The sequence below is a fragment of the Mercenaria mercenaria genome, chromosome 3 (genome assembly GCF_021730395.1).
Source record: "Mercenaria mercenaria strain notata chromosome 3, MADL_Memer_1, whole genome shotgun sequence".
NCBI lineage: Eukaryota > Metazoa > Mollusca > Bivalvia > Venerida > Veneridae > Mercenaria > Mercenaria mercenaria.
Genome location: NC_069363.1, coordinates 48,745,709 through 48,759,979, shown reverse-complemented (window position 1 = coordinate 48,759,979; position 14,271 = coordinate 48,745,709). Strand labels below are relative to the sequence as shown.

The 14,271-nt window shown below is 32.9% G+C and overlaps 2 protein-coding genes across 4 annotated transcripts in view; both read right to left on the bottom strand.

The window, feature by feature from the left end:
• LOC123524838 (uncharacterized) overlaps positions 1–14,271 on the bottom strand; it is a 474,072-nt gene that overhangs the window by 49,893 nt on the left and 409,908 nt on the right. The window lies entirely within an intron of this gene.
• On the bottom strand, positions 4,758–11,963 carry LOC128555610 (uncharacterized). Of its 2 annotated transcripts, none has more exons than XM_053538417.1 (2): positions 11,561–11,963; positions 4,758–5,327 (listed from the first exon to the last, which is right to left on the bottom strand). In XM_053538417.1, the coding sequence occupies exons 1-2, from the start codon at positions 11,907–11,909 to the stop codon at positions 4,900–4,902; spliced, it is 777 nt and encodes a 258-aa protein (XP_053394392.1). In that variant the 5' UTR covers positions 11,910–11,963; the 3' UTR covers positions 4,758–4,899. The 2 variants fall into 2 exon arrangements, with proteins under 2 accessions (XP_053394392.1, XP_053394393.1); XM_053538418.1 differs by having other exon boundaries at positions 11,624–11,963.

Here is a 14,271-nt window from a genome sequence, read left to right as displayed (position 1 = left end):
TTCATTAACGCTGCAGTTGTTTTCATTGCATATTTCGAAAAAGATATAAATACACTTGTGATAACCTCAGTCCCTGTTTTATTTGACTTAATTGGTATTACATTTTTGTGTCTATATTTAAACAGAAGTTGTTTAAGTGAGAAGTACAGTTCAAGTATTTGTCCGATACTTAACATCTTCTTGCAGTTTAACAGACTTATAGTTCGATCTTGAAATTACACCTATTACCATTTAAATTTTGTAACAACAAGGACTCTACAAGAAAATCATTGATGTAAACATCAAAAGGGCATTTTCATAATGAAAAAAGGGAATAGTTTATTGAATAAGTATTAAAATGAATGTAACTTATATCAAACATATTAATGAAATAGGTGTCACAGGAAAAACATTACTTACAAGTTGTGAGAAATCAGTCTTCAATAAAAGCATAAGCTTAGCTTAACTCAGATAATATGAGCATGACTGATTCTCCGATAATATGGTACTTAATAGACTAGCGAAATATTCATACAAAATAATTTAAACACATTTGTTTCCGATCTAAATTAAGGATTTAATTATTAGGTTTAACTTTAAATACTTTTCGAAATAGCAATAAGAATAGAGTAAGTCCATAGTTAAACACCAAAACATAATAAAAGATAAAAGGTAAGGGTAGATTTGCCGGAAGGACAGAAAACCACAAACACAGCATTTTATTATAATAAATCTGTAAAAAGATCCGTTGGAAACAAAGGATGCAACCAAACAGAATAATAGTAGACTCAGTTCTTGAAAGGTAATGAAATGTGCAACACCCCTCACGCCCCTAGCACCGGCTTAAGCGGATCTCTTTTACATGATAATTACATAATTATTATGTATTGAATAGACTCCATGGCTCCAAAGCATATATTCAAGAAACTTATTTTTCGTACTCGTAGCTAGTCTATTGTTGCTGTAGTTTCGGGGACAGTTATTTTATATTTTTCATAACTGTTTACTTTCTACAAAACAACATAAACATGAGCTGCAGATAAGTTACATAAATATGTAATTTAATTATATAGACAGATGTATCATAGGCCGACAATAATTAACGGCTCATTTTTTAATTTATTTTACACAATGATATTTAAGTAATAGCTTGTCCATCCTTCCACATACACCAACATTTCTTGACTTCAAAAAAAAAGCCCCGCCATCATGGGGAGGCGCCAATGAAATGATTCTAGATTGCCGGAACTTTCTGATATTTTCAATTCAATCAAGGTCAATGGGGACTATTTTCTGTGGCAAATACTATGTACTAGGGCATTCCGAATCAGTTTCCGTAAAATTAAAATGTGGCTAATGCTTCAGCATGTCCAATGTTGTGTTAATTTCATGATCGTTGAAATCTTTGACATCACACAAAATAATAATTTGAATTAACAAGAGGGCCATAGAGACCTACCTGTCTATTTGACCTTGAATATATGCATGACAAACTGAATCATGAATGGTAAAATCTGCGTTTTAGTATAAACAAAAGAGCCAATAAAAGTGGCCAAGTGGAACAATTAAAATCATGCTACAGACTAAGTATGATGAAGTTCCATCAAGCGCTTCATGTGAAGAAATAATTTACAGTTTTTTTTTCTATCTTCAGCTCTAAAGGCTCCTAAACCATAAGAACAAACATTGGAGATGATCTTAAAAATGATGTTAGACCAAATACCTTAACATTTGTATGTGCGCATGTCTAACCGGAAACTAACGTGAGGGTTTACGACAACGTTTGCGACAAACTGTGTATATTTATTCTTCTGGAATAAATTCATTACCTGTCCCTGATCTGATGCTTAATGGTTTAGTAATGCTGAAATAATTAAAGAAAATACCGCAGAAACAGTACAAATCATTGTTGCCTTAAAATGACATCATTGACGTCATGACGTTACGTGTCATTTACCGCGCAAAATTGATAGTTTATATCTTGAAAGTACATAATTCTGAGCATTCATTTTTATTTGAACTGTTTTTAAACAGCCATTATTTGCCAAAATATTTTCTACGAGTCTTTCGCTCTGAATAATTATCAACATTTTGCGGCTTTTATGTAGTTGTACTGAAAAGTTTTGAGGAATTTAAGAAAATGGATGATGGTAACTGATGCTATTGGGAATATAGCTGGGTATAAGGTTACTTATTACGGCCATTTTCAAATAAAAATTGAGCAGTTTGATTTTTAATACTTTATTCTGTTTCCATTGATAATTTGGTAATTATATACTAAAAGTATGCTCTAAAATTGATCAAATTTCAGTAGAAAATAGTAATATCCTAAACTAAATTAATGTTACCATGGAAACAAATCCAGTAACCTATATATCTAAATGTAAAATTCAAAGGCGTTGACACTGGTCTATTTAAGGAACACGTCTTCAGCTTTTTATTTGTATTTCAACACTACCCATGAGAATAATAATTGCAAGCACCATAATTTTTGCATAAAAATGTCAGGAGTACTGCTGTAAGTATTTTCGGCTTTGAAATTTGGTTTAATAAATGCAAATAACACGAACATATTATTTACTTTAGAAATAAAATGTTTGAAGCTACATTAAACGAGAAAGATAATTTTATTTAATTCTTTCTTTTTCAAAGAAATTACGATAAAAAGCAAGATGTGAGATATTTTAAACATCTCTGTTGCCATGGTTACTTTCACCTTTCAGATGAATAGGGTACCATGTAAAATGTTTCGTATTCTGCTAATGATATTACCCTAATATAATGAAAGGTGGAACGACCCAGTCAATCTTGACTTGTTAAACACGTAGCTGCCGAGGCCGGGTCTAGTCAAAGTAAATTGGCAGAAAAGTTTCTTGTAATACATATTTGAGGTGTGAAACCCTGGTGAGTGTTATAGATCCCAAATGGATTTCTTGTTTGTTTAAACTATTGGTTTTTAGCAACATACACAAGTGTCAAGTAATCAATTTTAAGTGTTAATGGATATTATTTTGATAGGAAATATTTTAAGGGGAATATGCAACATTTGACAAGGTTTCCATTTAGAAAGAACTAAATGAAACATATAAACTGGCGAAAAAAATATAAAAATCGGACCTCAGACAATAAGGATATGGCAATTAAAGTATTATTAATACAACGAAACTGCAGTCATTTTGGACACAATGACGTCATCATTCTTCCTTATATAGGCATTACCAATTATTCCATTCATAAATACGATTAAACATGGAGCTTAAATTGAAGGTATACAATTTTGTACACAAACTAAGATTCATATTATATCATGATCTACAAAATATGATTATCTTAGTAGTTATTAACAGATTTACTATAAATGTTTATGCCTATATAAGGGAAAGAATGATGACATCGCTGTGCCTAAAATGGCTGCCATTTCATTACATAGGTGGTATTCATATGGCCACATCTTTTTTTTTTTGCTGTCCGATTTTCATAATTCTTTCGTCAGTGTTAATGCTTCACGCAGTTCTTTCTAATTAGCATTGCCGCAAAATGTTGCATATGTCCCTTTAAACAATTGTGTAAAAGCATTGAGCTACGAGCCTATCATAATTTAAAATTCTTAAGGTTTTCATTTCTGTTCTAATTTCTGGTTAATAAATCTACAAAATTCACGATGATTGTTTTAAATAAAGTAATCCTACCGAAATGAATATCAGTTTTCTGTTGATAATAGCTTCTGTTTGAAGCTGAAAAACAATTGATCTGGCGGTTGACATTCAAAGCATTGTTAAACTATTATTATTCTAGAAATTGTTGATTAGACTTATGTCTTGATTTATAAACGAGCTTCAAAACAAGAACCAGAAATGCAGTTGGTAAAATATATAAAATTAAACATTCCTAAATTTTTTAAGAATGTTTATATGGTTAACTTTTTTCTCTTATTAAAAGTAAATTGCAAAACGTCAACATTTTATTGCTTGTTATTGCTTGGTCAGTTAAAGCATATTTAGCCTGTATATAAATGAAACTTCGGATAAGAATCCTTTGGTTAGTAGCATTTTACTAATAACCATATTGTTCCAAATTAAACAGTTATGTGGTTTGTTCTATTCGTGTTAAAAATATACTATCCTACAGTTAATTAATTTTGGCGAGGCGAGGGACCTCGCGAATATATCAAAAATTATACCCTCGTGAAAATTTCACTAGCTTGTTGCTGATAGATCTTTTGAAATATGTCCTTATTTGGATTTTGTTGCTGTCACATTGATGAAAATAGGCTTCTGTTCTCAAAGTCGTGTTCTTCATTCTTGAAGCTACGATATTCAACTGCAGAGAAGTAAACATATCATAAAAGAGAAACTGGATTATCTTTTCCTTCACCCTCTTGGCTGTTGATACTATAAAAATGAAGCGTCGAGTGTAACTGTTATAGGTAGCAGAACTTGTTTGACAATCAACTGAAAATAATTTCGTATAAACTTTTTTTAACTTGGGAATACAAGTATTGATACAAGAAACATATATCGTTTAAAAGCATAAAGAGAAAATTCTAGACTGATGACACCGATAAACACAACAAAGCAAGTATGCAATATGCCAACTATTTTAAATAAAATATGTATAAAGATCCTTTGGAACCAAAAATGCAACCAAGAAGAATAATAGCAGACTCGGTTTGATTGAGTCTGTTCAAGAGAGGTAATGAAATGTGCAACACCTCTCACGCTCCCAGCACCGGCTTAAGCGGAACTCTATTACACATAAAAATAAAAACAATGAAAATATGAATTATATTTCATCAGTATTTCTAAATATTTCATTTGAAATAATGACAAATATTGATATTTGTTATGGCAACAGAATCATCGGTTATTCAAATCCAACAAAACAGGTCATACAGCCGACAACGTTCTTTACAGTCGTATTTCAAAGAATAAGTCTTTGGACAAGTACACCCGAGAAGCTACTTGCTGCGTAACCAAGATTATTGTATAAACTATCACTACTATCACAAGAGCTAATACATTTAACAGTGACGTCAGCACCCTTGTTTACTTTAACAATGGCATCCATTGTATAACATTTAGTCCACTGATTGTCTCCAAGCAGAGACTGAGAGATACGTTCCCCATTCACAGTGATGCCGAAATACGAATAGGTACTGCCAGATAAACATATTTGAGTCGTGAATAGATAGATGCCTCCAGATGGAGCTTTGAAGATGCCAGTTGCATTGTCGTAAGCACCGCCCGTGTTAAAAATATTCTTTGAGAATATTATAACATTTCTATTGCTCAACGAGTTTTCTGACACAACATGCGCTTTGAACGCGACGATAGGTGTGACGACAGAACCTGAAGTAACAAAGGGTTTCTTATAGTCATTTAAAAAGAATGAAAATTAACGATGTAAATACATTGTGTATTACAGTTTCGGCAACGTTTCTCTAGAACTAAACAGTAGTAACGAATAAGAGGTTTTGAAAACATCGACTGGAACCCTGATCAAGTAATAAATGATATTTAAAATGCGCTATTTCTATACATATAATCTGAAACGTAAAAAAGCCAGAACAGCGTAGTCATCGAGTAGAACTTAGCATACTTTATTTATGAAGGCTTCAAAGTTTTCCATACATTAATTTGGGATTACAACTACATCGCTTTTAATGGGCAATGCAGCCATTAGATCATGTCGTCCTAACATTTAGAATTTGAATCCCTTAGTTGGCAAGACTCGAAGACATAGCAGTAAGACAGAAGTATTTTGAAGTGACTCTTACACATTTTTGCAGTAGTACACTAAGTATGGTGTTTAGCTTTACATGTGTAAAGTGTGTACTGTTTTAAACGTAATGCATAGTACTGCTAATACGCATAAAATATTAATTCTATGTTTACATGCACTATATGAAGTAAAATTTCAAATAAAAATAGACTGGGTCTAGTATACCCTTAGGCATATCGCTCAAATTGTTATGGTAAATTGGAGTCATCATTCAAATTGTATTCTTAAGAATGTCCCGTGAAAGAATTATTCCGACAGGAATTTCTGCAATTGGATTCCATTATAAGGTTAAAGTATTTGCAAAAGTGGATAACTCATCCTAAGACACTTTTAGAAAGGATGATTAAAATGAACATCTGGGTATATGTAAAAGTGTTTATTATAAATAAGATTTTACCTTTTTCATTTTACTGTCTTAGAGATACTTTTTAAATCTGACTATGAATATATGAAATTTCTTATAACAGCAGCCAAAATGAGCAAAATTTTATCGCATTGACACAATGTGTAAATACTTGCATTAAAATATTCTTATTTGTTTCTTGTTTTGACAAAGCAAAGGTATAAGTGTACGCATAAATTGGAGTATTCTTGTCTAACAATTAACTGTGTTTATAATTTATGATTTTGTGACTTTTTAAAAACTTGTGCGTTGTCATAAAATTAATCAAATTATACAATAGCTTTGACTTATTTCCTTGAATTTTCTTTATGACATTCAAAATATTAGTGAATAATGTTTGTTTTTCATTTATGAATGAAGTCCCAATAATTTGTATTTAGAATTGACAAGAACGCGCGAAACTATAGCTCAATGCTGTTTTACAAAAATGTGTTATATTGGAAGTAGTACGAATACTTTATATAACATTTTGAATTTACAAAAAAATGTAAACAGTACTCTATATCTTATATTCTATGATATATATGATATACCTACGACATTTTTGTCTGTAAAACACGTTGTATTTGATAAATATATTCAGTTCCTATCGAATACGGAAAAATAATCAATGATGGAATGGGTCGCCTAAGACGTGACGTGTAATGTGACGTCAAAATCATGAAATGATGGTGCCTCGATGTTCCATGCTTAATAGACTGCACTATTTTAAACGTGTTTTAAGTATTTTTGTCTAAAATTATAGTCAATTTTGGCTAATATAACACTAGCAATAGGTAGAGTATGATGCATTCGTCTCTTGTGGATTTTGCAAGGCCTCGTTCTCGAGTCGAATAAAATATTGTACATCAAAGAAGAAATACTAGGACAGTTGTAATAACCTTTGATAGCGAGCTCTTAGAGTAGACCCGAATAACCTTTTCAAGTGAGTAAAAGTGCAAAATTCACAGGTCGCCCAACACGACATAAGAAGATGTTGCAGGCTTGGTTTGATCGAGCCTTTTTATGGACAGTATGGAAATGCCGCCACACCCTCTAGCCACGTGTTGAGCAGGTCTCAAGGAAGCACCTGGCGGTTAGGAAGTCTTCTCTTCGCAATGAAGAGAGAATGTCATTCTATTGTTTAGAATTATTTTTCACTCAAAAATACAGCAAAAGAATCTTCCAGTTAGGTGAAAAAATGATTACACTCTTTTGGAAAAGTGTGTCATTAATATTTCTAAAGTAAACGCGGTAAATAAGAAATGACGTCACAGAGACATCGACTTCCCCGTAAATTTGCAAAGTATGATATTCGCTATGAAAAAATTGATAACACCAAATTATTTTTTATCTGTATAGTTTCGTTGTTACAAAGTTTGAAAAAAAATTGAAACTGATTTCCCCGAACTCGATTTGAGGCTTTTCCTTTTTTCATATTTTTTTTTTATACAGAACTAAAAATATTAAACTCTTACTCAGTTATAGGACAAGGGTAGAGAGGGAATTTCTCATAGATTGCTAAAATAATGCATGTAATTAATATTAGCCCCCAAGTCAATAAAATGGACATTTAAACTCAGCAGTGGAGCTATAAATTACAACAGTGGTCAAATCTGGACAGTGTGTGAAATGATAAGAAGGAATGTGTAAAACATGTAAAACCACAACACTGTGATACCATACAGCATAAAATGGCATAGCTCATGAATTTGAAACAACTCTGTTCAAGCATCAGTAAAGTCATTAAAAAAATGAAACAAAAACTTGTGAATTAAAATATATTTAACATGCAAACTAAAAAATTTGAAGTAGACAGTCATACAGAAAAGTACTCGTACTTTTTATACAGATTCAAGTGTAACTCAGATATTGAATCAATTATTTTTGAGCTCTGAAATTACGAAAAAAGGAAATATGTAAGTGTAGTTACTTAAACAAGTCATTTTTGTTATAAGTGTGCACAGTTAACAAACTGATTTAACATTAGAACACATAAAAGGAAGTGTCTAAGGGTACGGATCCATACCTCTAGACAATCCTGTTTGGGGTTTTCTAGGGGTACGGACCTCCATTTTTTTAGAGATTCAGGGTTACTTAGTACATAGATTTTGTTGAAAATGAAATAACAAATAAGAATTAACCAGTGTTCAATTAAAACTTGGATCTAAATGGTTTACAGATACCAGCGTTCACCTGATTGTTTACCTTCTCTTTCAAAACCTAAATAACAAAGGAACACCAAATTAATACACTGTTCCTTCCTGATTATAAACTGTTAACAGACTAATGTCAAAAAAGGGCTAAACTGGGCTAAAGTCCTTGTCCTAGTTATGAAGTCTTGCCTACATAATTATGTAGACTATGATGGTAAACAAGTGGTCAAAGTTTCAAAGCCATATGACAAAGAGTTTAGGCAAAATATGGACTATTATAAAAAAATTAACTGATGAAGTCCAAAAAATGCCATAATTCAGCCAAAATAGTTGACAGAGTTATGTACTTTTGCCTACAGATTGAAATCATGATGATATTAAATAAGTGTTCAAACTTTCAAAGCCACGTGTCAAATAGTTTTGACAAAACGCTGACTTGTCCGAAAAACTGAACTGATTTCCAAGTTCAAAAAAGGCCATAATACAGCCAAAATAGTTGTCAGATTTATGTACTCTTGCGTACAGATGGAAATCATGATGATAAGCAAATGTTCAATGTTTAAAAGCCATAATATGTCAAATAATTTTGACAAAACATAGATTTGTACAAAAACTGAACCAATTTTCAAAAAAGGGCCAAAATTCAGCCAAAATATTTGTCAGAGTTATGTACTCTTGTCTACAGATAGATGTTGCTATGATAAACAGGTGATAAAAGTTTCAAAGCCATATGTCAAACTCGTTATACAAAATATGAACTGGTACGAAAAACTTAATCAAGAATTTCAAGTCAAAAAGGGTCATAATTCTGCCAAAATCCTTGATGGAGCTATGTACTCGTGCCTATAACTGGACATGGTGATGGTTAACAAGTGTTGAAAGTTTCAAAGCTTTATCTCAAAAGACTGTCAAAATAGGGACTGTTTTGAACAACTTAACCAAAGTGTGACGCCGACGCTGAGATGAGTAGGATAGATCTACTCATTCTTCGAATAGTTGAGCTAATAGGCATAATAATATGCACCTATTTATTTGTTATTAAGCAAGAGATAATAATAATAGACAAGGAACTCCATTAACCGTCATTAAGTAAAAGAAACTGTTTGTGAAAACGTCTCTTGTATCTCGTAACGGCTACCAAATGTATGGGAAACATAAATACCATACGGGTTAATTATCATTAAAAATAGTTTTTTCACAACATATTTAACATTATTTTGTTTAATCTTTATATTTTTTCTGCCAGTTCGAATCCTCGTGATTTATTTGGTGATTTAAATTGTGTTTCTTGGTTACTTACATTTTGAAAGATAGGGTGAACATTGTTATCTGTAAAGCATTAATAGATCCAAGTTTAAGGTGAATACTGATGAAGTCTTTTTTGTTATTTCATTTTCAACAAAATTTGAAATGTAAATGATCCTTAATCTCTAAAAAACAGAGGTTCCTACCCCTAGAAAACCCCTTACAGGCTTGTCTAAAGGTACGGAGCATAGGTATTATCAATTATTGTCAGGTAGAGTCGACAAAAAGTAATATTCTGTATTAGTAAATTCAAAAGACCTTTTAATATTGTACATGATGTTAAAATATAAATTGAATATTAAAGTACTTATGTTATTTCTTCACTGAATGTGCATGCAGTTTTATAGAAAAATGGGAAATATATATGTGTACTAAATATAACATTAGCATATTTAATTTTGAAAAGAGGCAGTGCGAAAATATATCACTATTATACACTGGCCATGCATTCCCTTTCCAGGGTTTTAGTCTGCAGCATTGACGATTTAAACAACGGAAAGGTTACAAAATGCGCCAAGACGCACCATTTTACATTTAGAAATTAACTTTGCATCTATAATGGATGAATTCTACAGGAAGCATGCTCCCAAACCCTCCTAAGACAGTGTCTTACACTTCCATTTTGGCCTAGCTATGCCCATTAATTATGAATTTCGCCAGATAGCACCATATTTTGAATGTAAAAATCTTCCGGGGGAGCATGACTGCCCCCCCTCCCCAACCAAACACCCTAGTACAATGCCTTCATTTCCTTTTTGTCCCTGCTATGCACTTGACACTGGTGTACTTTCTATAAGTAGTTCCCCTGGGTCTACACTTCATGAAAAAGTTTAAAGGTCCAGTTACACACACACACACAAAAATGCACCGCTTTGCCTCTATGATGTCCAGTTTTTCCCGAACCCTCTAGGACAGTGGCTTACACTTCCATTTTGACCTAGCTAAACCTCAGAATTATGAATTTTGCAAAAATACATTTTGCATCTAATTTGTGCAATTTTTACGTGGGAGCATGCCCCAGAACTCACAGGACAGTGGCATACACTTCAATTTTAGCCTAGCAACGCCCCTGAATTACGAACTTCACCAAAACACATCATGTCTTATCTAGAACGTATTTTTTTCAGGGGTAACATCACCCCATCCCCTTAGAACAGTGACTCATACTTCCATTGTGGCCCAGCTACGCCTTTGACACTGGTGTACTTTCTAAATTGTACAATAGCTCCCCGGGTCTACACTTCATTTTGAAAAATGAAAAACATAAAAGTCCAGATATAAACCAAAAAGCACCATTTTGCATCTATAATATGAAAAATTTCTGTGGAAGCATGCCATACCCTCCTTGGACAGTGGCCACAATTCCATTTTAGCCTAACTACGCCCCTGAATTATAAATTTCAAGCTTTAGGCCTTGTGATTCAAAGTTGCATTCATATTATAGTATTATGAAATATTGCCATTTACATTATATTTTATCACAAGTTACAATATAAAATGATTACATTGTTTGTTCATAATTTCATTATGTAAAATAGTTTCAATAAAGATTTTTAATAAAACACATCTCAAAATAAAACAACTATTGGGTTAACACATTCATTCTTGTTGTGAGACACAAAATTTAACCTTTTGACTAAAGTTTTACAATCATTTAACATGTTCTAAAATTCTCAAACCACCATTAGAACTGATTCCAAGCTTATCAAATTGGTCAGTGCCATTAATTCACATTATCTGATTCTTAATGGGACATCATGCTGACAAGATAACAAGCCTGAAAGTTCCAAATCAAAATTGATTCTCCAGCTACACCTTGTCCTATAACTGTACTTCACCTTTGATTAAGTTACCTTGAAAAATGAAACATATCCGGAAGTGTCATACTTTCGCTTTCCGACTTTATAACAATACAAAACTAACGTTAAATAACGTTTAATACTCAGAAAGTACATACCTTTTAATATTTCCATTTCTGTGGTATAGTCCTGAATGACTTTTTCATTTTGTGATTGCATACCATTTAACGCATTTTCAAGGTTGCCATTCAGGGTTTCAACGTCATTTTTCAACTTTTCAAAGTCCGCTGCAAACTTGTTTCTCTCATTCCTCAAGTCTACAATAGCGTCCACTACTTGCTGTTTAGAGTCATCAATGTCAGCTTTCATTTTCTCTACAAATATTTCCTGTCTGATCATCTTTTCTAACGTTTGTTCCTCGTAATGAAACCGGGAACATACTGGCTCAATCCCGAAACTGGGATTTGAGTTTGTAATTAAAAAGAAGAGAATTGCAACACAAAACATCTTGTATGAGCCTGTATAAAGCGAATGAAAGAAGAGTTTGGAATCAGAATTAGATGAGCGTAAATGCCAAAGGGTGGTTAAAATGTAAGCAAATTCAAGAGAAGTATTCTGTTGAATGGAGAATGAACTTACGGCATTATTTATATATTTCGCTTACATAGACAGGACCTAATATTCCTTGTGGGAACGTTTGGGTCCTTATTGCTATTAGCATTATATTAACCTTTAAAGACTTTTCTTTTAAAAAGTTATACGTGGGTTCGTTTTGAATTGAGGTATTGACAGTAAAGTAAACCCCATTTGATCGATAATTTGATTTCTTGTAGTTTTGATTGGAGACCATATTTAATTCATGCATTCTTTTATTGACTTGAATTGTTTGTATAATATTTTTTTTTCTGTATTGACGTAAATGTATGTAGATTACTTTTTACTTTAAAAATCAAGATATTTCTTAATTCCTACTCTGTACAAAATTACACATGACAAAATTGTATGTTGTGGTAGTAGAAACTAGTCTCATGCGATCTTGAAGTGTGACCTTATTTAAAATGTTCAAATTATTGCTGTCATCTAAATAAAGTATAAAGCTATGATTTAATTCAGTAGTAAGCTCACACTTGCACGGTGCTTTATTATTTCAGATTTACGAAGTCGGAAGTCGGCACGAGCAGCTCATGGGATCAAAGGTCTGGCAAAATCTACCAGAGCCGAATACAACAATGCATTTCAAGGTACAGTTATAAAGACCGTACTTAACACATTTCATGAAAAGAACACTGTACATCTATTTAAAGAAAGTTTGTTTGTTTTGGGTTTAACGCCGTTTTTCAACAGTATTTCAGTCATGTAACGGCGGGCAGTTAACCTAACCAGTGTTCATGGAATCTGCACCAGTACAAACCTGTTCTCCGCAAGTAACTGCCAACTTCCCCACATGAATTATCAGAGATGGAGGACGAATGATTTCAGACACAATGTCTTTTATCAAATCGTCACGGAGAACATACGCCCCGCCCGGGGATCGAACTCGCGACCCCGCGATCCGTAGACCAACACTCTCCCTACTGAGCTAAGCGGGCGGGCGATATTTAAAGAAAGTACCCAACATACAATCATAATAAGGCGGCATGGCCTTCATGCGGATATCCTTCCCTGAACTGCCACAGTTTCACATAAATGATACTGACAGTAATGAGAGGAATTTTTACTTCTAGAAACATAATGGCCAGTCCTTACTTCACTTTGAGAGAAGTTTTTAAGTTAAACTTTATATTTACAGGTTATCTGATCAGCAAAAGTTCTTGGATATTAGCTTATTTGAAATATTATCTAAAGAAGATAATTTATCGGCGGAAGCAAAAACCTTCCAGTGGTATAAATTGATATTTGGATTAATGTTTGGTGCTTGAAGCAATATCAAGGGTTTGAAAGGTATAAAATTAGCTTTGAAGCAGCTTATCTGCCGTAGCCGATAAACATACTGGCTTTAAAACCAAATAAGATCAAGTGAAGATAAGATATATACAGACAACATGACTATGTTCTTTGCTGTACGTATGCTATCGTACGCTTTATCAAGTACTTACTGGTTTTGAAAGATGAACATTTCAAATACAAACACAGTCACTGTTATAATCCTTCGATTCATGTTTAATCTATAAGGCTCCAGAGAAAACGTTCAACAAGTGCAGGCATGTGTTTATATTGCCGATATGCCAGGTTCGTTTATGCTGCATTTGTTTTCATATCATGTTTCGAAGATGAAAAAATAAATATAAAATTAACTACTTGCAATAACCTAAATACTGGTATGATTCAAACGCTGTTTTAAGTTATTTATCCGAGAATATGTAAGATATTGCAATTTAACAGAAAACACATTCGTATAGTCCGAATTTGCAACTACACATATAACCAGTTTCAAATTTTGAAATCACAAGGACTCTGTAGAATGAGTTTAGATTGCTGGAATCCTGTGAAAGTAAACAGTTCAGTGAAGGTCAATGGAAACTAATTTCTGTGACGCAGTTCTGTGTACTAGGGTATTCAGAATCAAGGTTTATACAATTAAAATGGGGCTCAGCATTTACTATTTCGTTTTAATATATTCATGAATAGATCACAAGTTGCAAAAAAGAAAACGTTATCTGATTTATGAGATGCTGCTTAATTTGCATAGGGGTGGTTTTTGTATATTCCATTACCTCTCATCTCTTCAAACTGAGTCTGCAATTATTTTGCTTGATTGCATTCTATGCTTCCAGAGGATCTCCTTATAAATTTTCTTTTACATTTTCCCAGACCTCTATGGACTCGGCTATTTCAAATCATTTCCGGCTGTTCCATATAGCTATAGCTG

Bases quoted from the DNA above. Each gene is read 5' to 3' on its own strand.
- LOC128555610 (XM_053538417.1), bottom strand. From the start codon at position 11,909: ATGTTTTGTGTTGCAATTCTCTTCTTTTTAATTACAAACTCAAATCCC. The intron at 5,328-11,560 runs GTATGTACTTTC...TTGTTACTTCAG, and splicing joins AGAAATGGAAATATTAAAAG to GTTCTGTCGTCACACCTATC.